The sequence below is a fragment of the Notamacropus eugenii genome, chromosome 3 (genome assembly GCF_028372415.1).
Source record: "Notamacropus eugenii isolate mMacEug1 chromosome 3, mMacEug1.pri_v2, whole genome shotgun sequence".
Taxonomy (NCBI): domain Eukaryota; kingdom Metazoa; phylum Chordata; class Mammalia; order Diprotodontia; family Macropodidae; genus Notamacropus; species Notamacropus eugenii.
Window position 1 is genome coordinate 467,120,702 of NC_092874.1, and position 25,506 is coordinate 467,146,207.

Here is a 25,506-nt window from a genome sequence, read left to right on the forward strand (position 1 = left end):
TTACCCTTGTTGCTGCTGTTCAGTCGTTTCTGTTGTGTCTGACTCTCTGTGACCCCATTTGGAGTTTTCTTGGCAAAGATACTGGAGTGCCTTTCCATTTCCTTCTCCAGCTCATTTTACAGATGAGGAAATTGAGGTAAAAAAACATTAATACAACTAGTGAGTACCTGAGGCTGGATTTGAACTCAGATCTTCCTGACTCCAGACCTGGTGCTCTTTCCACTGTGCCAGCTAGCTGCTCTTACATTCCCATACTTTCACCCTATAAGCTGCTGAGGAATAGAGTGGGAGGTGGGGAGTGAATGTCTAGTGATTTCTTTGGTTATTATTTGCTCTAATTAAAAATAGAATGGAGTGGACATTGGACTGACGCTCTTCTCCTTTCCCAGAGGGCAGTAGTCACACTTGACAGCTTAAATAAATAAATAAAATAAGACAAAGGACTTTTTTTTCTCCTGATAGTGTGACCCAAGATGAATGAACTAATCAACAAGGATCTTTTCCAGTTTTCCATTTTATCTTTCAATTAACAAGCATTTGTCTTTTCTTCTTTCTACCAATTTCCATTTCAAAGAAAGCTCAGATTCTTGTAACATACACTCATAGTCAAGCAAAACAAATTTCCCCATTGTCCCTGTCCAAAAGTGTCTGACTCATTCTGCATCTTGAATTCATCACCTGTCTGTCAGGAGGCGGGTGGCACAGATTAGCATCAGCCCTCTGAAGTCACAGAGTCAAGAAGCAATTATTAAGCATCTGCTGTGTGTAGAAATGCAAAGAATGAATCAAAGGAGGTGAGTGAGGATTTCTGGAAGAGAATAGGGATTGCTGGGAGGAACAACAGGGGTTATTGGGAGGAAGAGAGAGGTGGGGGGGTAAATGGAGGAGAGAGAGACAGAGACAGAGAAAAAGAAGGAGGAGGAGGAGGAAAAGGAGAAGAAGAAGGAGAAGGAGGAGGAGGAGAAAGAGGAGGAAAAGGAAAAGGAGAAGAAGATGAAGAAGAAGGAAAAGAAGAAGGAGGAGGAGAAGAAGGAGGAAGAGAAGAAGGAGAAGAAGGAGGAGGAGAAGAAGGAAAAGGAGGAGGATGAGGAAAAAGAGGAAGAAGGAGAAGGATGAGATGATGGCAACAGGAGGAAATGGAGGCAAGCAGCAGAAAAGTAGATGAATTGGAGGTCATTGCAAAACAAAGATAAATCCACTGAGAAGGAACCAAGAGGCAAGTGGGGGTGAATGCACTTGCTTTAAGACCTATCCAGCCTCATATTCAGTCTACTGAGATTTTCCCTATCAGTGCTATGAGTCTCGTATAGGTTCCAAATGAGACTGAAGGGATCGTTGAAAGAGAAGGAGCAGAAGAGGCAGTACTTATGTGCAGATGAAATATAACTATCCTCTTGCTAAGGGAACTGGGATACTAGTATTTTCCTTGTTCATTACTGTCCTGAATATTTCATATTCAAGTGCTGACTGTTGTGATCACTGCTTGTAGTTTGTCCTTCATCCTTGAAGAGGACCAATGACATCATGATGTTGGGGTCAGGGTATAGTGTGCTCACCTGTGGCTGAACAATCCAGTACCAGAGCCAAGAAGGCTCTATCACAGCTAACGCAAAAATAATTCATTTGAACGTTTGAGATGGAAATATCTCTAGATCTGTGTGCATCACCTTTCCTTTGTACTACTGCAACTCTGCTTCACTCGTAGCACACAGCGTCTTCTTTAATGCATGGCACTCCATGCTGGTTGGTCCTCTGTCAGTGTCTCCCATGTCTCATAATCCAAGTGCTTCAGAGAGACCTGGAGACTGGCCTTGTATCACTTCTGACCTCCATGTGAGCACTTGCCTTATGTGAGTTCTCCACAAAATACTCTTTTAGGCAAATGTATGTTTGGCATTCGAACAACATGACCAACCCATCAGAGGTGCGCTCTTTGAAGCAAAATGTGAGTGCTTGGCAGTTTAGCTTAAGAGAGGGCCTTGGTATCTGATACCTTCTCTTGCCAGGTGATCGTCAGAATCTTCCTAAGACAGTTCAAATGGATGTGGTTCAATTTTCTGGCATGGTGCTGTACAAGTTTTACAGGCATACAACCCCTGTCTTGTAGATCTTGTCTGGGATGGAATCAGTCAGTACAACAGCTCTGTAGACTTTCAGTTTGCTAGACAGGCTAATACCTCTTCTCTCCCACGTTTTCTTTTGGAGCCTTCTAAACGCTGAGTCAGCTCTGGCAACGTGTGCATCAACCTTACCATCTATGTGTATGTCCCTGAAAATTATACTGGCAAGGCAAGTGAACTTATCCACAGCATTCCAAATTTCTCCATTTATTATAACTGATGATTCCACATATGGGTGGTATGATGCTGGCTAGTGGAGAACCTCTGTTTTCTTGGTCTTAATTGCCAGGTCTAGAATTGTCAGAGAACTGATTCATACTCTGTTGCATCTCAGCCTCAGTGGCTACATTGAGTGCACAATCATCTTCAAATAAAAAAGGCATACGCCAACTGTCCCTCCACTTTAGACTTGGCTTGTAGCCTTTCAAGGTTAAATAACTTACTGTCAGTCATAGCTGACCTTGATGCTGTTTTCATTCTTGTTGAAAGTATCCAACATCACTGAAAATATAATGCTAGGAATCACAGGAGCAAGCGCACAGTCCTGCTTCACTCCATTGGTGACTGGGAAGGCATGAGAATACGCCAGTGTAAAACTGATGTACAATACTGATGAACTTCTCCAAGCACCCAAAATTCACCATGATCTTCCACAAGCCCTCATAACTGACAGTGTCAATGGCCTTGGTCAGATCAATGAACATTGTGTACAGACTTCTGTTCTGTTCGTGGCATTTCTCCAGGAGTCGTTGAGCAGCAAACACCATGTCAAACCCATTCCTCAGCTCTTTCTGAAGCCACTCTGGCTCTCTGGTCGATGACTATCATCCAGGTGAAGGATCAGCTGATTAAGGAGGACCGTGGCAAGACTCTTGTCAGCAAAGACTAAGAGAGAGACCCCCCTGTGATTGTCACAGAACAACCTGTTTCCCTTTCCTTTATAGAGGTGGACAAAGGAGGCATCCTTGAACTCCTGGGGGATAACCTCTTCTTGCCACATAACCCAGAAGATTTCCATCAGCTTCTGTAGGAGGAGTGGACCCCCTGTCTTGTAGATCTCAGGATGGAATCAGTGCCAGGGACTTTGCCACACAAGAGGAATCTGATGATATTCCATACCTCTTCTTGGTTGGAAGATCAGCTAGATAGTGATTGACTTTAATCTGAAGTCAATGACTTCAGAATTGGTTGATGAAACCAATCAAACCGAACATTAAAGTGATCTCTGGTATTCTGAAGTGCTTGTTCAGCAACCAACAAATGGATATCTTACTAGGGAAAGAATTATGTCAGTCTTAGCATCTCCTTCTAAAGAAAAAAAGAAGGTAGAAAACTGCTAGAAATTGAAGAATGACACACTGATCAACCATGCAGAGGTCAGGAAGGAACTGGTTTTAGCATATGTCCAAAGGCTATAAGAAACATTTCACAGGCATTTGGAATCCCATTCCTTTTTCACTAAAATTTACTTTCTTATTGATAGCCCTTTTTTATGTCATCTTCATTTCTCAGTATATCTTTTTCCCTACCCAATGAATCATTCTTTGTAACAAAAGATAAAAGAAGGGAGGAAAGCAGTTCAGCAAAACTTACCAATCTATCAGTAGAATCCAACCATGTAAGAACCATTCCATACTGATGGCTCTCTACCTTTGCAAAGAAGGCAGGACTCTCTCACAATTCATTTTATTACATTTGGAAAAATCACCTGCATCTTTTCCCCATCTGACATTCAAGAACATCCTGATCACATGGCAAACATCATATTGCAATCTTAAGAATTGTAAACATTTAATTAAAACAATATTGACCATTATTGTTGCTGTCTAGTTGTCTCAGTCATGTCTGACTCTTTGTAGCCCTATTTGGGGTTTTCTTGGGAAAGATACTAGAGTGGTTTACCATTTTCTTCTCCAGTTCATTTGACAGATCAGGAATTGAGACAAACAGGATGAAGAGACTTGCCCAGGGTCACACAGCTAGTAAGCATCTGAGGCTAGATATGAAATCAGGAAGATGAATCTTCCTGACTCCAGGCCAAGAACTCTTATCTACTGCACCACTTAACTGTCATGTTGATCTGTACTATATACAAAAATATCAATGACAATTGTCTCAAAAGAAGATGAAATATTATTTCTAACATGGAATCTCAAACCCTACTATTCATTGTGTGGGAAGTAAGAAAGTTCTGTTTTCCACATTCCTAAGTGATAAGGGTTGTGACCTGGCATGGACAGGTTAGAGGTCAGAAACTAATGCGCAGACCCAAGGAGCTGTGTGAGAAAGTGCCTATTAGAGAGGAGAACATGGAGTCACATGGCCAGGGGACAGTATTGTAGGAGATCCAAAGTTCAGAAAACAGCATAAGAAGCCCCATCTTTCTGAATGTGTTGCAGTCACCCTGTAACCTTACTGGGGAGGCTACCTGTCCATAAGATTAATAAGAGCTTTCCTGATTTCACAACAAGTATTGTTCTTTGTTTAAGATAAGCATGTTTTTCACTGTTGGGGACTTGTTAGACAGGCTCACTTCTAACAATTGTTACCTTTAAGCACAGTATTTTAGGAATCAGTACCCTTAAAAGTACATTGAGAACTCCTTGGAGTCAAGAACTGTTTCTCCCCTTCCTTTGTATTGCTTGAGGCAAGAGACACAGGGTTTTCTACACAGCAGGTGTCCAAGTAAAATTTTAGAGTTGAATTAGATAATTGAATGGATGAAAGTGCATTTGCCTACCAGTCCTCTGCGATATTACATGTGACAATGTTTAATATAAAATTTTGGAATAATCTCTTTGCTCTCTCTGAAGCAAACTCAGAGAATGCCTTTTCCTATGTCCACAAAAGCCAGCCAGGGCTGACTTAACACTCCTTAAGAGACCTTTAACCTAAGACACTATCTTGAATAATGGGACGTTTTCCATATCTTAATATTTGTAGACATATACTATGTTATGGAATGTTAATGGTAAAGAAAATACAGACATCTTAGGTCGTAATTTCTATCTGAACTTTGTTTACCCTTTCCTATGTCAGCTGTTTCGAATATCTGTTTAGGACAGGAAGCCTGCCACTCACTAGTGGTGGGATTTCCTTTCTTGTCGTATGTCACCAAGACATATGTTTACCCAGCCTGGAATCTCAAGGCTCAACTGACATTGCTCTATTAATTGTCTTATCTTACTGAATTTATGATTTGTTCAACTAAGAGAGCTCCTTTCTCACGGCAAAATGTATATAAGCCAGAAGATTTCTGTAGTGGGTAGCCAGAACATTTTTCTGGCTCCATAATGCATTATGTTACTGTTTTCTTTAATAGGGAATTGATCAATTAATTAATTAAATCATAAAATGTATGCATTAGCCTGTTGCCTTTTCTTTAACCAAGTTTTCAGGTCAACACATGCTATTTGTGTGGTCTATTTTTTAAAATGCCTATGCATCCATCTCAGCATTTATTTTCTTAGGGGAGGGAGATGAGCATTGTTTGAGAGGTACTCTCATCTGATTTGTTCAAAGGAGGGAACAATAATCTTAAGTAGATAATCCTAACTAGCTCTATAGGTAGTAGGAGGGGAAGGGGGAAGAAAGGGGAGGGTGGCTAAAAGGGAGGAAAGAAGCAATAAGAGCATTTATTTTCTTTTCTATCTGAACATGATTTCATCAGTGCAGGAAGCCATTGATAAGGAACTCCCTATGCCAATACATATCAGCAGTTGTTTTCTAACCTGGAATATTAGGGAGCTGATGATGGAAAAGTCTCCCCAACCAGTCTATGTCAGAAATAGGACAATTATGAGGCCCTCTCTATCCATTAAGCCACCTTGTACTTAAATCCAAATTCTCTTGATTTCAGAAAGACCAGAATTTAAAAACACTTATTTTTAAGTTGAGATCTCTTTTTATTTATTAGATAACCTACTTATATTCTGTCTGTTGCATTTTCAAAAGCAAACTAAACTTCAAGTTCCAAATATTAATTGTTCACTTACATGGCAGATATAGGACCTACAATTTTACAAATCAATGACAGTATTTTCAAGTGAACACATGAGAGTAACCTAATATAAAGATTAATAAGCAATTGTTAAAAACATGTTTGACACTGAAAAGTATTAAGAAAAATTTATTAAAGTGAAGTTCAGAAGAATTAAACATGTTGGCTGAGGTAAACTCCACCCTTCTTCAAAAAGAGGGAGGGAGAGAGAGATATAGGGAAATGAGGGCATTTTTATAAAGTTTGTGCAGTTCAGAACCTCCCATGAGAGGACAGATTGGTCCATCCGTTCTCTTTTGGGTCACAGTCTTTTGACATTCCCACTGTATGTCATTAAGCAAGTGCAGTTGGAATTTTAGGTAGTCCCTTCCAATGACTTCATGTTCTCCTTTCTGATAGGCTTTCCCTCAGACAGCTCATTAAGCCTGTGCAGAACTTTCTGACCTTTAATCTGACCATCCTAAATCACAACTCTGACCAACTATCACCAAAGAGAGTTTTGACCTTGTGGAAACGGAACTTTATTCTTTGTTTCCCACGTAAGGGGCTTTTAATTTTGCATTTTTTGTTTGTTTGAGTTTTATTGGACAATTTACAAAGAGAAAATCCTTTTATCATTTCCATGAAGTTAGAAGTACTTTTGTTCCATGATCTCCATTGGTAAACATTTTAATAAGGAGGTGGGTTGTCACCTCAGCCACTCCCCATTACTTCTCCTGTGGGAAGGTGGGAATAATCCTTAGATGACAGGATTAGTCCTCTGACAGGCTTTGATAGCATCTACTGAATTTGGGTTCAGTGGGTAGGGAGTGAGATTACAAAAGCAGACAATACAAGGGTGGAGATTCCATTCACAACAGAATTGAGTCCCGAGTGGAAATAATTAGAAGACATAAGTTTGACCTTTAGGCAAGTTTCTTGGGATGTGGGGATATATACAGCATGGGGAAAGTATTAAAACCTAGGCCATCTTGACTGAGTCTTAAAATTAGAATTAAAATCGATTTTCAATTTTACATCCCCTTACTCTGTTCTGGTTGGACATAAGGGTTGGAGGGTTTTACAGAAAAATTAGAGGAGCCAGAAGCTAATGAAGGAAACAGATCTTTATTGGCTCATTTTAACTCACACTAGGGAAAGTAAGGGGACTTAACACTTAACAGAGGGAGCCCTGAGGGACAGATGAAGGCAAGGAGGGAAGAAAACAACAGCTGGTTCCCCATCGAGGGCAGCAGCCAACATCCCCCAAACTAGGGCAATTCTCACTCAGGCCTAAATGGGAGCTACAGCTGGGCAGGGAAGGGTAAGAACTAAGGATTTTGCCAGAGTTTTGGGAATGATGACCTTCGGGACATGTCAGGTGTGGATGATCTTGAGAAGCAGTCTCTTGGGCTTGGGGCATCATTACACTCCTGACATCACTACATAAATGAGAGCCGCTTAGCAAGACAATGCAGAATCGGAGCCTCAGAACCAGAAGACACCTTAGAGCTTATTAGTCCAACCCCTGGCTTCATTTTATAGGTGAGGATACTGAGGTGATGGGGCTGACAGGTCCTCTAAAAGAAAAGACTGTGTCTTTGGGATCTGGACCCCAAGGCCCCTGAACCCAGATCTCTGGATCTGAGGTATACCTGAGGTATCCAGCCCATCCCAGTGAATAATCCTTTCAAATGTCCTTTCATTGTGGCCCCTGACCCAGTCCAACCCTTCATTCTGTTACCTCTGACCTGGTGCCTGAATTTTCTCATACATTGCAGTCACCAGTGCCTCTGCCCAAGGCATCTGGCCCACCCCAGGCTACTTGCCACTCCTCAATCCCATCCAGACCTTCCCACAGTCTTTCTGTATAAAATATCTGTCTTACCCCCACTAAACTGCCCAAATTCTTAAAATCTGGCCCACTTCTATTGGCAACATAATACAACTTGTCTTTTGGATTGAAAAAAGGCTTGAGGTGTTGAATTCTTTCTAGGCAGACCTATGCCCTTTTGCTCCTGAATTTCAGGGTTCCCAAAACCCCTAGATCACAACTGAGGTACAGGGATGAGTGGCGATTTGCCCTGGGGAATAGAAGGGGGGTGTTGGAAAGAGGGACAAATCTTTCCCAACTGACCAAGAAGCTTGAAACAACATGCTCCATTGAAAGGAGTTCTGGGTCTGGAGTCAAAGGACTGTATTTCAAATCCTACCTCTAACTCTTAGCATCTGTGAGATACTGGCCAAATTGTCTCTCCTCCCTAGAACTTCATTTGCTAATCAGTAGGTTGTAGGCACAGGTTACAGAAAAGGGAAGCATTACCAAGCTGGATAAAGGGATGCAACGAGTATAGAGACAGCTTGTTGGAATAAACCAGAGAAAATTTCTGGACTAAAAGACCTTCCAAAGTCTCTCACAACCTCCTCTGTTGAGGCCCAAAGAGGAATGTCCTGCAGAAAATCTGATGCAAAAAATAAAGGGAAAAAAGAAGAAAAATCCGTACAAAACTCCACCTTAGCAAAGCGGACCCTGTTTACTGCAGGCAAGAATTCTTTGCTTGTTGAAGCAATAAGCTGCCTTCCAATCAGAGCTCTTTCCATCCTTCCCAGTCTTAAGAGAAGACTTGATCTTTAATCATCTAGGTCCCCTGGAACCTTTGGGGAAACTGTTTCTTGGGTGAAAGGTCAGCAGAGGGAGGTGCCCCCAAGGAAGCCTCCAGCTCCGGCATAGGTTTAAAGAGAGCTTCCAAATGTTTGCACTGGGTAACAAACATGTGACTGACAATCCTTGGCCATTGATTTGATGATAAACAGGCTAAGTGAAAGAGACAAAGTCCTGGGCTCAGTGTTAACACAAATCAGGACGAGGGGGCCAGGAGCAATCATACTGAAAATCCACAATTATTTTGGTGCTTTGTGGGTTTGGTTTCTATTGGGGCCAGGACTAGGAGGCAGAGGCAAAGAAACTCTCACAAATAATCTGGTCAGGCTGCAGATTCTGGTTTGAAGAACAAGCCCCCAACAGGGTTCTTTGCTGACAGAGCTCAGAGCCGCTGGTCAGACCTGGAGGGCTGGTGAAAGACCCCATTTCGGAAGTAAAAAGTATCTCTGATGAGCCGGGATCTGGCATGAACTGGAGCCTTGGCTTTCTTCATGGAATCCCCTAAAAAAGAGCAAAGGAAGAGCCTAAGGTGAGGAACTGGGCACTGGCATACCTCTAATACCTCTCCTCTTGTCATAGGCCTCTCTAGGCAGTTCCCCAAAGACAGACCCAATTAATCAATGTTTACTAAGCATCTACCATGTGCCAGCACACTGGGGATACAAAGACAGGCAAAAAGTAGTCCCTGCCTTCAAAGAACCTGAGACTGTCTAAAGAAGACAACGTGCAAACAAAGCAGGTCCAAACAAGCTGTATGTCAAATAAACAGAAAATAATTCACGGAGGCAAGCCCTGGAACGAAGAGCGGTACAAGAAAGCTTCCTGGAGGAGGTGGGATCTTAGCTGGACCTTGAATGGGAACAGATTTAGGGAAGACTTCTCAGGAATATGGAGTCTTCTTCCTGGAGTGCAAGAGACCTTGGGCCCAGGTTTCCATTCCTCCAGTCAGGTGATTTCCATATAAGGCTATGTATTGCATTAGGGTCAGTGATTGGATATGACTCACTAACTCCTCAATACCTAATTTGCATATGTGCACGCAGTCTGCAGTCCTCACTCAGGTCCACCTGATTTGCAGAAGTTCTCAATGCCCGATTTGCATGAGTCATCAATGCTTCATTTGCGTATATTTTCAATGCCTATTTTGCATATAATGATGTGTATTTTCACGGGCTTCGTAACATCCAGGAGTGGGAAATTTGAACTGGGTTTCCAAAAGGATTGGTTAGATTTCGCACCTAGAATGTAAGACCGAGCTTCTCAGCCAATGAGAATAATGGTCAGCTGTGGGCGGGGGATTTCCCAGTCAGGGTCTATATAAATTGCCATTCTGCTTCTGTAAGGCGCTTCCCTACTACTCCAGGTTTACTGGTGAAGGGATTGCCAGCAGTCAATTTGAGTAAGGGAGTTTGTGCTTTCCCCCCACACAAACTCAAAAGCCAAATTTCCTGTTGAGGTTCTCCTTCTAGCGTGAACCATCTTCACAGCATACTTGGGCCCATCAGACCTTTTATAAGGTCTCTCTCTTTGTGGCAGGGACTCATTGGCCCAGTGAGTTACACCATGGGCTCTCCGGCCCACCTTTTCCCAGCCCTAGACATTCCATGGCTCTGCTCCAGTCTTCAGCTGCCATTTGCAATTATATCAGATGCGACATTTTAGTTCTCCATCCAATGGTTTGGGCTGCACAGACCTGGAGTCAAGAAGACTCATCTTTGCAAGTCTGAATCCGGCCTCAGATTCTTCCTAGTAGCGTGACCCTGGGCAAGTCACTTAACCCTGGTTGCCTCAGTTTCCCCATCTATAAAATGAGCTGGAGAGGAAAATCACTCCAGCATTTCTGCCAAGAAAACCCCAAATGGGTTCGTAGAGAGTCAGACAGAGCTGAAAAAGAACTACTCAGCAACAACTGGATTAGCAGTCAGGGTACTATTCCCAGGCCCATCCTTGATGCCATCTGTGTCCTGTCCTTAGTCAAATCAAATGCTCACTTATGCACTGAACTCCGCCCCCCCACTTTTCCTTCTTCATCCAATTAGAAGGGCTAACATTTGCCACACCCACCTTAGAAAGGAATTGAAAGACTAAAATAAAAATTAATCTTAATTCTATGAGTATATTCAACAACATAGGAAGCCCTAACACTGGTTCAACATAAGGAATGATGTGCTTTCTAATGGAAGAAGGAGCATCAAGCCAGGACTTGGGAGTTAGGAAGAAAGCAGCATTTACTAATCAATATCCATTTCTTAGAGCCTGGGTTCGTTAACGTCTCCCTACCACTCATTTATGTCTCATCTATGGTCAGAAGCTGGGGACAAGAGCAAACCAAATGGGGCTGAAGGATCCTGGGACGGTCCTGGTTCCCAGTTTTCCCCAGAGGCCAAGTTCTTCTCAGATAATACCAAGCGTTAGCCTTGGGGACAGAAGAGGAAACACAAGCATCTGGATTACTTTTTCTCTTTGCTTAGAACTGAACCACTAACTCTCATCGTACAAGTAAAGAAAAGTAAGACCCCTCCCAAGCATGCAATCTTACCTGATTCCCCCCACTGCTAGTGCCCTCCCCCTCAGACAATCTCCTATTTAATCATTTTGTGTGTACTATGTATGTATGCATGAAGTTTATGTCATATACATTTTTATATGTATTTGTTGTCTATTCCATTAGAATGGAAGCTTATTGTGAATCACTATTACTTTATTGTCTTTGTATTCGTGTCTGGCACATAGTAGGTACTTAATAAATGCTTCCTTGGTTGAGAGCTGGGGTGACTACACATTACCTCCTTTGAGCCTCCCTGTGAGGTAGATGGATTTTCCCTTTTTTACAGAATAAGTCAAGTTCAGTGACTTATCCAAGGTCCCACAACTAATAAAGAACCAAATTGAGAATTCACTTCAAATCCAATGCTCCCTCAGAGACAAAATGCTGCACTTTGCTGGTCTCAGCCTCCTCTTCCCTCCTCTCTCAGGATCTCAGAGTACGGAGGGACCTCTGAGGCCACTGGCCCAACCCACACTGGAGTAAGATTCCCCTTCTAGCACCTACCGGGAAAAATTGTCATCTAGGATTGAGTTAGAGAAGCCACTCTCTCTCTCCAGGAAGGACAGTGTCGTATGATGAAAAGAGACACTGATTTTTGAGTCAGAGATTCTGAATTTAAATCCTATCTCTAGCACTTACTACCTGTACCGCAGGACAAGTCTTTCTACCTCCCTAGGCCTCAGTTTCCTTATACGTAAAAAGAGATGTATTAGATGATCTTAAAGGTCTCTTACAGCAACCATCATCCTGTGGTCTATTGCCAGCCTCTTTTCATTGAGAACTTCTTTCCTTAAAAAGAAAAATCAGCCAAAAGCTGAGCAACATCTGAATTTCTTGGTCACAAATCTTGCAGTGAAGGGCTTTTGTTCTTTTTTTAGTGCTCGAACATTGATCTATGCAGGGGAAAGGATGCTGAATTTGATGTCAGATGACCTGAGTTCAAAGTCCAGCTCTGTTGCCAACTGGCGATGTGATCTTGGACAAGTCCCTCCCCCTAGATTTCCTCACCTTGGAAATCAGGGGATTAAATGGCCTCTGGAGCCCCTGCCAGCCCTCACATTCCATGATCTATGAAAATCCACATTGATTCAGACAGCCCCAGCAGGACCTTTCCCAAAGAGCTTTTTTTTTTCATGAAACTAGAAGAAATTTCTGGCCAGCCAACTTTGAAAAGGAAGGAGGAGAGATTGCAAATGTTTTTGCTCATTCAAAACCCCTGGGATTGGAGAGCAGTGGGTGAAGGAGAGGAGCAAAAAAAAAAAAATCGGAAAAAAGGAATGAGAAGAGTTAAGGATTAAGGAGGAAACATCATGAAGAGAAGAGGCTGGTCTTAACAAGACCAGCCTCTCCATCCCAAACCCAGAGCCCAACGTGCAGAACGAGGCACTGAGCTGGTCAGGAGTCCCCAGCTCTGCCTCCCGGTCACTGAATAAGTGTAGACACACTTTGGATCTGGCGTTGGAAGGGACCTCCAAAGGCCTTGTAATTAATCCCCTTATTTTATAGATGAGGAAACTGAGGCCCAGACATCCAAGGACCTGAATGCAGGCACGCTAATGGCAAACCTACAGTTAAATGGGGAGAAAACTTACCACAGGACTTTGCACAAGGTTAAAAAGTCAGTGTTTGGAGAGTGAATGAATAAATGAATGAATGAGTGAATGGAGACCAGCTGTCCCTACTTAAAGACCAAGACATAACAACAGACAACAGATATCAAAGCACTTTGGATAAAACCAGACCCCATCACCTATGCACCAGCCGTAGTCCCAGGACGACAGGACTGGGTACTGAAACTTGTCCTCTGGCTTCTGCTGCCACCTCGCCTGCAGGTACAGGAGTCTCCCTTTACCCTCTCGGGAAATGCCCTGATACAGCAGCTGCCCAGTCTTCGGGGTGGCAGGTCTCATCTCGGGCAAGAAGGACTCAGCCTTGGTTTCCTCCATCTGCCGTTTCTCGCCCCCTTCCTGGGGAGACTGGACACCAGCTCCTTCTGGGAAGGTGCTCATCTCTGAGCCCTCCATCCTCGGGGGGCTGATGGGAGGCAGCAGGCATGCATCTGGAGCTGGGGAGAGAAAGGGGAGTTGGAACTTTTTCCTGGGACCGGGAACTCGTGGGTACTTATGGGCAAATTTAATCCTCCAGTGTGCCCGGCTGGATGCCTCCTTCTCAATGAGCTCTGTCCAGCAGGCCTGATTCCTTGTGGACAACAGGTCCCTCATTCTGGGAGACGGCAGAAGCCCTTGGAGGTGCTGGCCTGACTTCCACCACCCAGGGGCTGAGGCTAGGGCTGGGGCTGCTCCTTTGTTTGGGGCCAGCTGCTGCTAGGCAGCCACCAATGACCAGAAGACCCAGGAAACAGAGGCTGAAGATCAAATTACTTCTGGAGAACCACGTGCTCCCTCCTCTTCCCTGTCCCTCCCAATCAGGGCTCAGAGGGGCCCAACAGACACACAGGCAGGGAGATGCCCCCATCCGGGTCTTTGTCTCTGAAATCAGAAGACCTACCTTTCATCTGTGGAGTATCCACACCTAGAATTTCCTTTAAGGATGAAATTAAAATAAAATGAAAATAAGAAAGTGGTATACTACCAATAAACTGCAGTTATTTCATCTTAGTGGGAGGCTTTGTCTATGTTCCTTGAACCAACAGAATTTATATATAATGGTGGTTAGTGAGCTACAGCACAAAGGGGGTATGGAGTCAGAGGACCTGGATTTGAACCTCAACTCTGTTAATTAGGCATCTAGTTAACACAGAACACAGTGCATGGAGTGATGGACTTGGAGGCAGAGAGAACCTGAGCTCAAATTTGATCTCAGACACTTACTAGCTGTGTGACCCTGGGCAAGTCACCTCACCTGTGCTTGCCTTACTTTCCTCATCTGTAAAATGGGGATAATAATAACACCTACCAAATGAAATAATAATTGCAAAGAACTTACTTAATGTAGTGCCTGGCACATAGTAGGCACTAGATAAATGGTAGATAAATAGTAGTAGTAGTAGTAGTAGTAGTAGTAGTAGTAGTAGTAGTAGCAGTAGTAGTAGTAGTAGTAGTAGTAGTAGTAAAATGTGAATAATAATGGACCTTCCCAAAGGGTTATTCTGGGGATAAAATTAGATGATAATTTTCAACATTTTTAAGTGCTTTATAAATCCTAGCTATTATTATGACTAATTACTGCTTATGAGACTTAGGGCAGAATACTTAAAACTCTGCCTCAGTTTCCTTGTCTAATGACCTTAAGGGTCCCTTACAGCTCTACATCTATGGTCCTATGATCCATTCAGAACAAAAAGGCCCATTAGTTCTCTCAATGAGTGTGGGGTTCCCTGGTCCTTGCAGGCAGCATAGACTTATCCAGTGGAAGCATCCCAGGGAAGCCTGTACTCTCTCGTCCTTATCTCTGGGGATGGGACAAAGACTCCCCCTTCCTGGTCCTGCCCAGAGGCAGCCATGTCTCTGACCAGTCATCACATGAACCTCTCCTTGAGAAGTCCTGAGAACCAGATGAGTTTGGGCCACTCACATTCCTCAGTCTTCATGAAGCCAATGAGGAATGATGGAAAGATGGTGCCTCTTGGGTCTAAGTGTGCCCTCTGCTTCAGTGAGGGAAGGTGGTAAGTGCCCTACCATATTGAGAGGCAGTCATGGTCTAGGAAAGGCCACACAGGACTCAAACAGACATGAATTTGGGTCATGTCATCATCAATGTCGGAGGTGAGGATTTGAATCCAGGTCTTTCCAGATCCTGAGCCCAGGGTTCTTCTTGCTCCACCATATAGTAGGAAGGGTCAGGAGCAGAACCCAGGGGCAGAGGGGCTGCCCCAAGCCACAGGACAGTTGCAGGTGCCCTTGAAGCCCCCAGAGGGCGCTCCAACCCAACTCAACTCATGCTATCATTCTTGTCATCTCAAAGTTGGAAGAGACCTTCAAGGCTTTACAGCCTCCATAGATCTAGTGCTGTTCCAGAACTTAGAGACCCTTTTGTCCACACCTATCATTTTACAGGTGGGGAAACAAAGGCCCAGTGAGGCTAAGGTCACACAGTCAGCATTGGAGAAAGAGTTTGTTCCACTGGGTCACCTGAACTTAAGCAGGAGTCCTCCTGACACAATCCCCCACAAGGATTTTTCAACATCCAGTTCCATTCAGCAAGCAAGCATTAAGCACCATCTATGTACCAGATATTGTTAACCGCTGGGGACAGAAAGACAAAAACAAACCAATTGTTGCTCTTTCACTATTACAAGACTTTCTGGTCGGGAAATTCATCACCCTCCCCTCATTCCTCCCCTGCCCCTTGCCTAAGACTGCCCATTTTACTCTGGGACAGTGCCAATGGTTTGGAAATATGTCCAATTGGAATCTTCCTCTGCATCTCCACTTGAGGTTTCTGCTTCTGTCCTCTTGATGCATGAAATAGAAAAGATGTCAGACCAGAGAAAGCTCAAGGCAATGAACTCAGCCCTGGCCTGGGCCTGAACAGCCTCTAGCCATTTATTAAGGGATCCCTTTCACATTTAGCAAATAATCCTATGTAAGCCACAACCTCTCTGAAACTCAGCAGCTAGATGGCACCATAGTGCATAGAGGGTTCAACCTGGAACAAGGAAGATTCATCTTCTTGAGTTCAATACAATCTCAGACATCTACCAGCTGTGTGACCTTGGGCAAGTCACTTCACCCTGTTTGCCTCAGTTTCCTCATGTGTAAAATGAGCTGGAGAAGGAGATGGTGAACTGCTCCATTATCTTCCCTGAGAAAACTTCAAACGGGATCCTAAAGAGTCAGATAAGGCTAAATCGACACAACAACAAATCTCTGAAACTCAATTTCCTCATCTGTAAAATGGGGCTAATGATAATGGAACATTTCCCTTTAAAATCTTTTTCATTTCATTAACGCTCAACAAACAAAAAACATTTGTTGAACACCTACTGTGTGCTAAGCTCTGGAGATACAAAGACAAAATGGACGATTTTTGCCATTCTACTGGAATGGGTCTTTAGCACAAGCCCAGATGAAGCAGGAAAACAAGCATTTATTAGGCACCTACTGTGTCCTAAGTGCTAAGGACAGAAAGACAGTCCTATCCCTCAAGGACCTCGCTCACATTGGATTGAAGGAGACCTCACGACAAGTTGTATGGTGGCCCTCCATCCAATCTTATTCCCATTTTAGGGAAGAGGAAGGAACCCAGGGCTACGTGCCTTTCCATCTCACAGAGTTGTTCTAAGAACCTAATGAATTTACCTAAAAACATTTTGTCAACAATCAAGAGCTCTGTACATAGCACAGAATGGACCTTCGGTGATGAATCTGGGATTCCCCGAGCTCCAAGATCTTGGAAGATCCTAAGGGTCTCCTCTCCCAACCTCTAGACTGGGGGGAGAGCCCTTTCCACACATACACGTACAACTTAGCCCTCTGTTCCCTTGCCTTCTGCCCTTCTCTGCACCTCCATCCAGGCCTGGCTATTTCCAGTCTCCCCCTGGAAGGCCTGGGGTTTGGAAGGATCAACAATGAGGTGAAAGTGGTTAGGGAGGAAACCATGCTTTCTTTGAGTTCCTGCTCAGGCTGGAAACCACAGATGATACACCAAAAACCCCCAATTGGAGACCCATTGAAAGATGAGATGGGGGAAAAAGGATCGGTTCTGGGAACCCTGGCCACTTCTGCCCCATGATTTCTCCCCAGAGAAGGAGACTCTATAGCACCCCAACAAGCCCAAGTGATCATCACAGCTCTATGGTTGGAAGGGACCAGAGAAGCCACTCCCCTCATTTTACAGAGAAGGAAACAGAGGCCAAGAGAGATTAAGAGACATGGCCAGGGTCATGCATCTAGTCTGGCATAGCATTTTAGCCAGGTCCAGTGCCCTGTCCAATCTCCTATCACGGGATGAATTTTGCTAAAGGAATTCCTTCTGCCAGCATGATGAGGACAGGCCTTCTACATAGGGCTTGAAGAGCCAAAGAATGTGAGAGGACATGTAGTCTGGCCCTCTCATTTTGCAGTAACCTGAGCCTCAGAGAACTGCCAGGCTTGGACTGTGCCCTAATGACCAAGAAGGCTCAGGGGAAAAGGAGCGGGAAAGGAGGTGTGGATGACTGTTGAAAGGTTACGGAGATAGCTTTATCTCTAGGCCTTGTCACCGCAGATAAGTGAGTCCCAAAGAAGTGAGCAGCTCTTGGATAGGAGCCAGAAATCCAGACTGTAAATTCCAAGCCTCCTCCCAGTTTTCAAGGACTCTTAAGATGGGAAGGCGAGTGGGGGAAGCTCATGTGAAATACCAAATCCATGAGATGCTCAACAACCGTGGGCTTTAAGGCTCTGGCAAAACAGGCCAGAACAATGGGAAAAGGGAGTCTTTTGTTTCAGAAAAGCCTTCCCACACCCAGTGGGAACAGTATACGTTTATGAGAAGACAGCCCACCAGACAAACCAATAATCTAGTTCACCCTTTAGTCCACACCCCTCAATGGGATTTCAGCAACCCAGCCGCCAAGACCTTTCCATTTTTCCGGGTTTCCCTTTGAACTGCCTCATTAACAAAGGACTCCAGTCATCCTCTTCTTTAAGTGGAAGGGACTCACTTGTGTGAGTCTTGAATTCTGTAATGAAACCTACAAAAGAATCCTCTTCATGGCCTCCTTCCCTCCCACCCCACAAGAGTGGCCCCGGAGCTTTCTGATGGCCCATATTATTGGCTTGGCCTGACTTCTCTCAGGACAGTCAGGCAGATCTGGGGAATTTGTGCGTCTCATTACTGCCTGGGGAGGAGCCAATGGCTTTTAGCCATCTGACCAGACTTTTTTTTTTATTTTTATAAAAACATTGGGGGTTTGGCAAAGGTTGGGCTCACATTCTGCCTTTAGCATTCATTATGTTGTGAATTTCAGGGGGAATTAGATCCTTATGGCCTCCATTAACTTAAACTAAACACATCAGAATGTTGCTTTTGAGAAACTTTTGATGTCCCCCAACTCGGCATGTGGGTCAGTGGCTGGGTGTTTATAAACTGAAATAGAAAAAAGAGCCAAATTAATAAAACTGTTCTTTTTCTGTCAGTCCCAACAGCACAGCTCCCTGTGGCTCAAGCAGAAATCCAGACCCTAATAAGAGAAGGGACTGGAGGCAGAAGTTACAACTGCCAGAGGATGCAGGAAGGTTTTCAGTCAGCCAGGTGGTGCAGTGAACTGAGTGTCAGACCTCCAATCAGGAGTTCAAATCCAGACTCAGACATTTAGTGGCTGTGTGACCCTGCACAAGTCACATAACCATTTTGTGCCTCAGTTTCCTCAGTAGTAAAATGAAAAAAATAATAGTGCCTACTTCTCAGGGTTGTTGCAAGGATTATTTGGGAAGATACATGTATTTCATAAGCCTTTAAACACTATATAAATGCTAAATATTATTATTTTTATTCAGGTGGAAGGTTTTAATACAATCCTAGACCCAAAGAGCTAGAAGGGGCCTTAGAGACAGATGAGGAAACTGAGGCCCTGTAAGTTAGAAAGACTAGTCCAAAGTCCCACAGGTCATTTAAAGGCGGAGTCAGATTTTCCTACATCAGGGGTGGGGAACCTGCAGCCTCCAGCTACATGTGGCCCTCTAGGCCCTCAAGTTTGGCCCTTTGACTGAATCCAAATTCAACACAACAAGTCCTTTTATTAAGGGGATTTCCTTAGGACCTAAGGAACCTTGCTGCCCTGCTCACCATAGCTGGGTCACCAAAATCAGCCCATAGCAGGGGCTGGGCATGCCTGGGGCACAAGCCAAGTAAGCAAATACCCCTTAGGTGGGCACTGGCTGGGTCTCTCAATGAGGCATTTCAGTACCAATATCCTTCCTTCTGTCCATGCACATAGCCCCCGACCTAATTCAGCCTCATCACCTCTCTCCTGGACACTTCCAGTCTCCTAACTAGTTTCTCCCTTCTCTAAAACAAACTCCACACTGATGCCAAAGGCAGAGGTCAGAAATATCTCTGTTCTGCTCAAGAAGCTTGTCTGGCTGCCTCTTGCTTCTAGGATAAAATATGGACTTCTGTGTTCGGCATCTTCATGATCTGGCCAGTCTCCACTTCTAAGCTTATTAAACATGATCACCCCCTTTCTCAAACTCTATATTTCATCCAAATCAGCCTACTTGCTCTTCCTGGCACAGACTTTCCCATCAATGTCCCCATGCACAGGGGGTGCCTCACGCTTGGAATCTACTCACTCCTCACCTACGCCTCCCTTCACATCTCAGCCCAAGGGCCACATCCTACAAGAGACATTGATTTGGAGCAGGAGGTGCAGAGGCTAGAGAACAGCTAACAAGCCAGTTTGAGTGGATTATAGAGTGAATAAAGGTGTATGTTTCAAAGCCAAAAAGGCAGATCCTGTAGGGCTTTCTGTGGAGTGGTGAAGAGTTTGTATTTCATCCTGAGGGTGAGTGGGAGCCACTGAAGATTTTTCATGGGGGAAGTGATATGATCAGGCACAGGATTTGGGAAGATTATTTCAACAGCTATGTGGAAGATGGCTAGGACAGGGCTCAGACTATAAACAGGGAGGCTAATTAGGTGGGGACAATTAGAGGCAATGGGGACTTGAACTAAAATATTAACTGCATAGGAGTGGAGAGACAGGGGCAGGATTGACAGGCCTTGACAGCAGATCCACTCCCTTTCCCAAACCTTTTCTCCCTTATCAAATTCAATGTGGTTTAATGCAGGGGAAATGATGATGGAAGCGGACTGAGAGGATTTGGGGTGGAACCTTGGTTCCGCTTTTCGTGGCTTGTGGGACCCAATAACGCAGGCACTTTGTCTTTCTGGGCCTCAGTTTCCTTATCTGCAAAATGAAGGAAATAGATAAGGATGGAGCCTTAGAGGCCATCTGGTCCAAAGGTATCCAACATGAGGCGCACAGCCAGATTACAATGTGGTTCCTGTCTGATTCTGATGTATTAATAAAAAAGGAAACGTGGAAACGTGCAGTTTCTTAAGTAAACATGGGGCCCACAGGGATCTTTGTGCATGGTTCTGTGGCCCATATTTTTATTTGAGTTTGGTGTCACTCATCCAAGTCTTGTGAGATTAGAACAGAGGATGATGTCTGGGGATGAATCGGAGAGGAAGGAGGATGAGTGTCCCAGATGCCACATGCTCACTGATGCAACACCCTGAACAGGAAGGCCCCAGAGCCTCCTGGTAATTGGGATGCAGCTCTGCAGCCAAGGGTCAGCTGCCCCTGGCCCTGCACCCCTCCGGTGAGAGAGACTTCTCCTAGTCAAATCTGTATCAGAAGCTGTAGAGCCAGGAGGGAGATTCAAAGCAACCTAGACCAACTCTCTCATTTTACAGATGAGGAAACTGAGGCCTAGGGAGTCTGATGACCCAGAACCTTCTGCCCCAGGCTCAGCTCTCCTTCCCCTTTACCCTGTTCCCATCATGGCCAGAAATAAAAAGGTAAAATGTTTTCAACGGGCCTTCATTGTGGAAAAAGGACACAGCCATTCAGTTACACTGGGTGAAACCACAGTGCTACGAACCATTTACAAATCACAGATTGTTTTTAAATGAAAGATTTTCTAGGTTTTCCTTTCAGGAGAGACATCTTCCTAAGCCGGCAAAGAGCCTGTGGGGCAGACTTCCACAGGGCCTTGCACCCATGCTCAAAGGTGACCCTTAGAACATGGGGGGGCTTCTGACCTCAGAAACTCCCTGGGTGACCTGGACCAAGTGCATTCACCTTCCTTGTGCTGTCTGCTTCTCTGTACATTGAAGGGGTGAGACTGGACAGTCCTGAGGGCTCCTCTAGCCAGTATAAGCCTCTGATCTGATGCCACTAGGCTTTTATGGACTCAGTAGCTATCTAGGAAGGGTAGTGCACAAAGCCCTCCAACAGGGGTCAGGAAGGCCCGAGTCCAAATCCTGCCTCAGACACAAGCAGCCTATCATCTAACCCGTCTGCCTTAGTTTCCTCATCTGTAAAATGGAGATAACAGGGCCCACTTCCAGGGGCTGTGAGGATTAAATGAGGTAATATACCTAAAGTGCTTTGCAAACTTTGAAGCCTATATAAATGCCAGTTACAGTCCCGGCTACCCAGATTCCACAGGAGGCGTTTTGTCTTTGTATCTGGGCCCTGATGGACTGCTTTCATGCTGCTCTATGGGAACCTTCCTACATCAAGGGATTAGAAGCTATCTACCAGCAGGCTGAGGTCTGTCTAGTCAGTCAAGGACAAGATTCATTTGGTCTCATCCCCAGGGCTTGGCCCTAACTGAGTCTCTCATTTCAAAGACAGACCAGAGTCTCTTCCAGCAGAGATGCTTGGTCAGGTTCCTCAGCTTTTCCCTTCTCCTGTGTCTCCTTTCTACCCCCAATTCTCCTTCTCTGGCAAGGAAAGCTTTGTTCAGCCTGAGTGTTCCCAGGAAAGGCCCAAGCTGGAGACCGTGGAGGCTGAAAGAATGAGAACAGAGAGAGCTCTGAAGGGCGGGGGAGAGAACAAAGGCAGTATAGACCTCCAGAAAGTGACCTGGGGAGAGGAACCAGACAGAGGCTGGGGTCCGTCAGCTTGGCTAAAGGAAGCATTGCCCAGAATCTGAGTCAGAGCAGGCAAAGACCCGAGGGGTCTTCTTAGCCTGGCTTTGTCAAGAAACAAGAGAGAGGTGGTTAAACCTTGGGATCATGGATGTCCATCTGGAAGGGACCTGAGAGGTCATTTTACAGATAAGGAAACTGAGGCAGGTGGAGAAAAGTGATTTTCATAAGGTCACGCAAAAATGATGTGAGACGAACTCCCAGTGGAAACTAGAGGCTCAACTGAGCTTGCTCCTGGATAGAATAAGCTGTGCACAAGAAGCCTGAGCCATCCAGCTCAGCCCTGACACAGAAACTACCTTACTTGATCGCTGGACCAATCCTCTATGCCTTTGCCTAGGCTGTGCCACATGCCTGGACTGCCCTCCCTTTTTCAACTCCTAGCTTTCTTGTAGGCTCAGCTCAGGCACCACCTCTGACATGAGCAGTGGAGACTTCCAGTTGGTCGTGCTTTCTCCTGCCCCCAAACAATTATTTAATGAGTATACATTTTGTATTTACTCACCTGTGTACATATCTCTCCACACTGCAGAGGATGTCTGTTTTTGTAGCAGAACCCCAGAGGTGAGCTTCTGAACAATTTGTGTGTCTCAGACTTACCCCGTGGGCAGTCTGGTGAAGTCTGAGGACCCCTTCTCAGAATAATGTATGTAAATGCAGAAATTCAAACACACAGGATTACCAAGGAAATGAATTATACTGATGTAATTATAAAAATATTTTTAAAAAATACAAGTTCCCAAGTTCAGGTTAAGAATCCGAGATTACATCTCTAGCTGAATCTTAATAAATTACATTGGAAAGAATCTAAGCGAATGCGTTCCACACTTGACCGGGATATGCTTAGAGATCTGGGACAAGATTGCTGATATTTCGTTCCCAGGGAAGGGCTCTCTGCCTCCCGGAGTGAGCCTCAGGAGAGTCCAACTTGCTCTCTACAGATGGGGAGGTCACTCTTCCAGGAAAGGGTAGGAAGACAACCTAAACTTTGAGTGGGGGTGCAAGGGAGAACTTTAGCTCCCCCACTGCACAGGACGCAGTTGGCTCCAATGAGCAATCATCACTGTCGGTTAAAACTTGGAGGAACACGTTAGTACCAGGCAGTGTGTTGGAAAACATATTGCTCTCTATATCAGCTTCTTCCTGAGTGCAGTTCAGAGCCTTCCTGTTCAGTGTTCCAAGGCTCTGTCATATTTGATCTGATTAAAAATAAAGTTTGATTTTTCTACTGCCCCCCTCCCCACTCTGCCCCACCTCTACCTCCCCAAATGGGGACTTTGTCGAAAGGCCCTGGGGATTGCAGGAGCAAGAGAGGAACAGCAGTAGCCTGTTCCTTAGGGAACAATGACCACTCCCTAGGGGGGAACATTCACCACGACCGATGCCCTTTGGTCGATAACCTCAGCTGGCATCCGTCCCAAGGCCCACAAAATGCCAACCAGCCAAGCGGATGATGCCATCAGAGAGGGCTTGGTGGAAAGGTGAGCAGAAGACGCTGGGCAGTAGGAAAGCACCTGGCATTGGCCTCTGGCTCCAGGCTCAGGTTTCAGAGGGCCACTTCCTCCAGCCTCAGGACTGTTTATAGCAACATCTGCCAGCTCCCTTGGCAACCCAGAGTAATTAGGTCAAGGTGCCCCCTCCAGCTCCAAGGTCCTTCTTACTGATGGACAAATAGGTGACCAACCTGTGCCTGGTGGGGAGCATACCCTGGTACTTTTTAGTGTTGGAAGTGAAGGCTCAAAGTAGGGGTGCAGCACCCTGGAAAGGTCCATGCCCTGGGAATTGGGAGGCAGCCTGCTACGAAAGAAAGATCACTGGTTCCAGAGTCAGAGGTCCTGAGTTCAAATCTTTTTTTTTAAAGCCAAAGAAAACAAAGTTTATTAAAGATTGCCCAAATTGGGTTGGCTCTTCTTTTTTTCTACCTTTTTTTTTTTTAATTTAACTTTTAACATTTATTTTCACAACATTTTGGGTTACAAATTTTCTCCCCTTTTATCCCCTCCTCCCCCCCCCAACCCAAGCATTCTAGTTGCCCCTGTGACCAATCTGCTCTCTCTTCTATCCTCCCTCTCTGCCCTTGTCTCCGTCTTCTCTTTTGTCCTGTAGGGCCAGATAGCTTTCTTGACCCCTTAACCTGTATTTCTTATTTCCCAGTGGTAAGAACATTACATTTGATCCTAACACTTTGAGTTCCAACTTCTTTAGCTCCCTCCCTCCCCACCCCTTCCCTTTGGAAGGCAAGCAATTCAATATAGGCCAAATCTGTGTAGTTTTGCAAAAGATTTCCATACTAGTTGTGTTGTATAGGACTAATTATATTTCCCTCCATCCTATTGTGACCCCCATTACTTCTATTCTCTTATGATCCTTTCCCTCCCCATGAGTGTCGACCTCGGATTGCATTCTCCTCCCCATGCCCTCCCCTCCATCCTCCCCCCCACCCTGCTTGTGCCCCTGTACCCCACTCTCCTGTATTATGAGATAGGTTTTCCTATCAAAATGAGTGTGCATTTTATTCTTTCCTTTAGTGGAATGTGATGAGAGTAGACCTCATGTTTTTCTCTTGCCTCCCCTCTTTATCCCTCCACTAATAAGTCTTTTGCTTGCCTCTTTTATGAGAGATAATTTGCCCCATTCAACTTCTCCCTTTCTCCTCCCAATATTTCTCTCTCACTGTTTGATTTCATTTTTTTTTTAAGATATGATCCCATCCTCTTCAATTCACTCTGTGCACTCTGTCTCTATGTATGTGTGCATGTGTGCATGTGTGTGTGTGTGTACTCCCACCCAGTATCCAGATACTGAAATGTTTCAAGAGTTACAAATATTGTCTTTCCATGTAGGAATGTAAACAGTTCAACTTTAGTAAGTCCCTTATGACTTCTCTTTGCTGTTCACCTTTTCATGGTTCTCTTCATTCTTGTGTTAGAAGGTCAAATTTTCTTTTCAGCTCTGGTCTTTTCATCAAGAAAATTTGAAAATCCTCTATTTCATTGAAAGACCATTTTTTTTCCTGAAGTATTATACTCAGTTTTGCTGGGTAGGTGATTCTTGGTTTTAGTCCTAGTTCCTTTGACTTCTGGAATATCCTATTCCATGCCCTTCGATCCCTTAATGTAGAGGGTGCTAGATCTTGTGTTATCCTGATTGTATTTCCACAATACTTGAATTGTTTCTTTCTAGCTGCTTGCAATATTTTCTCTTTCACCTGGGAGTTCTGGAATTTGGCCACAATGTTCCTAGGAGTTTCTCTTTTTGGATCTCTTTCATGTGGTGTTCTGCGGATTCCTTGAATATTTATTTTGCCCTCTGGTTCTAGAATCTCAGGGCAGTTTTCCTTGATAATTTCATGGAAGATGATGTCTAGGCTCTTCTCTTGATCATGGTTTTCAGGTAGTCCCAGAATTTTTACATTGTCTCTCCTGATTCTATTTTCCAGGTCAGTTGCTTTTCCAATAAGATATTTCACATTACTTCCATTTTTCGAATCTTCACGCTATGTTCTGTGATATCTGTCTTTCTCATGAAGTCCTTAGCATCCATCTGTACCATTCCAGTTTTGAAAGATCTATTTTCTTCAGTGAGCTTTTGA

At 44.5% G+C, this 25,506-nt stretch overlaps 1 protein-coding gene across 2 annotated transcripts; it reads right to left on the minus strand.

Annotated features, from left to right (window-relative positions):
* Positions 1–6,233: 6,233 nt before the first annotated feature.
* LOC140497652 (protein SPMIP1) lies at positions 6,234–24,105 on the minus strand. Of its 2 annotated transcripts, none has more exons than XM_072598832.1 (2): positions 13,052–24,105; positions 6,234–9,262 (listed from the first exon to the last, which is right to left on the minus strand). In XM_072598832.1, the coding sequence occupies exons 1-2, from the start codon at positions 13,529–13,531 to the stop codon at positions 9,251–9,253; spliced, it is 492 nt and encodes a 163-aa protein (XP_072454933.1). In that variant the 5' UTR covers positions 13,532–24,105; the 3' UTR covers positions 6,234–9,250. The 2 variants fall into 2 exon arrangements, with proteins under 2 accessions (XP_072454933.1, XP_072454932.1); XM_072598831.1 differs by having other exon boundaries at positions 13,060–17,986.
* Positions 24,106–25,506: the final 1,401 nt, after the last annotated feature.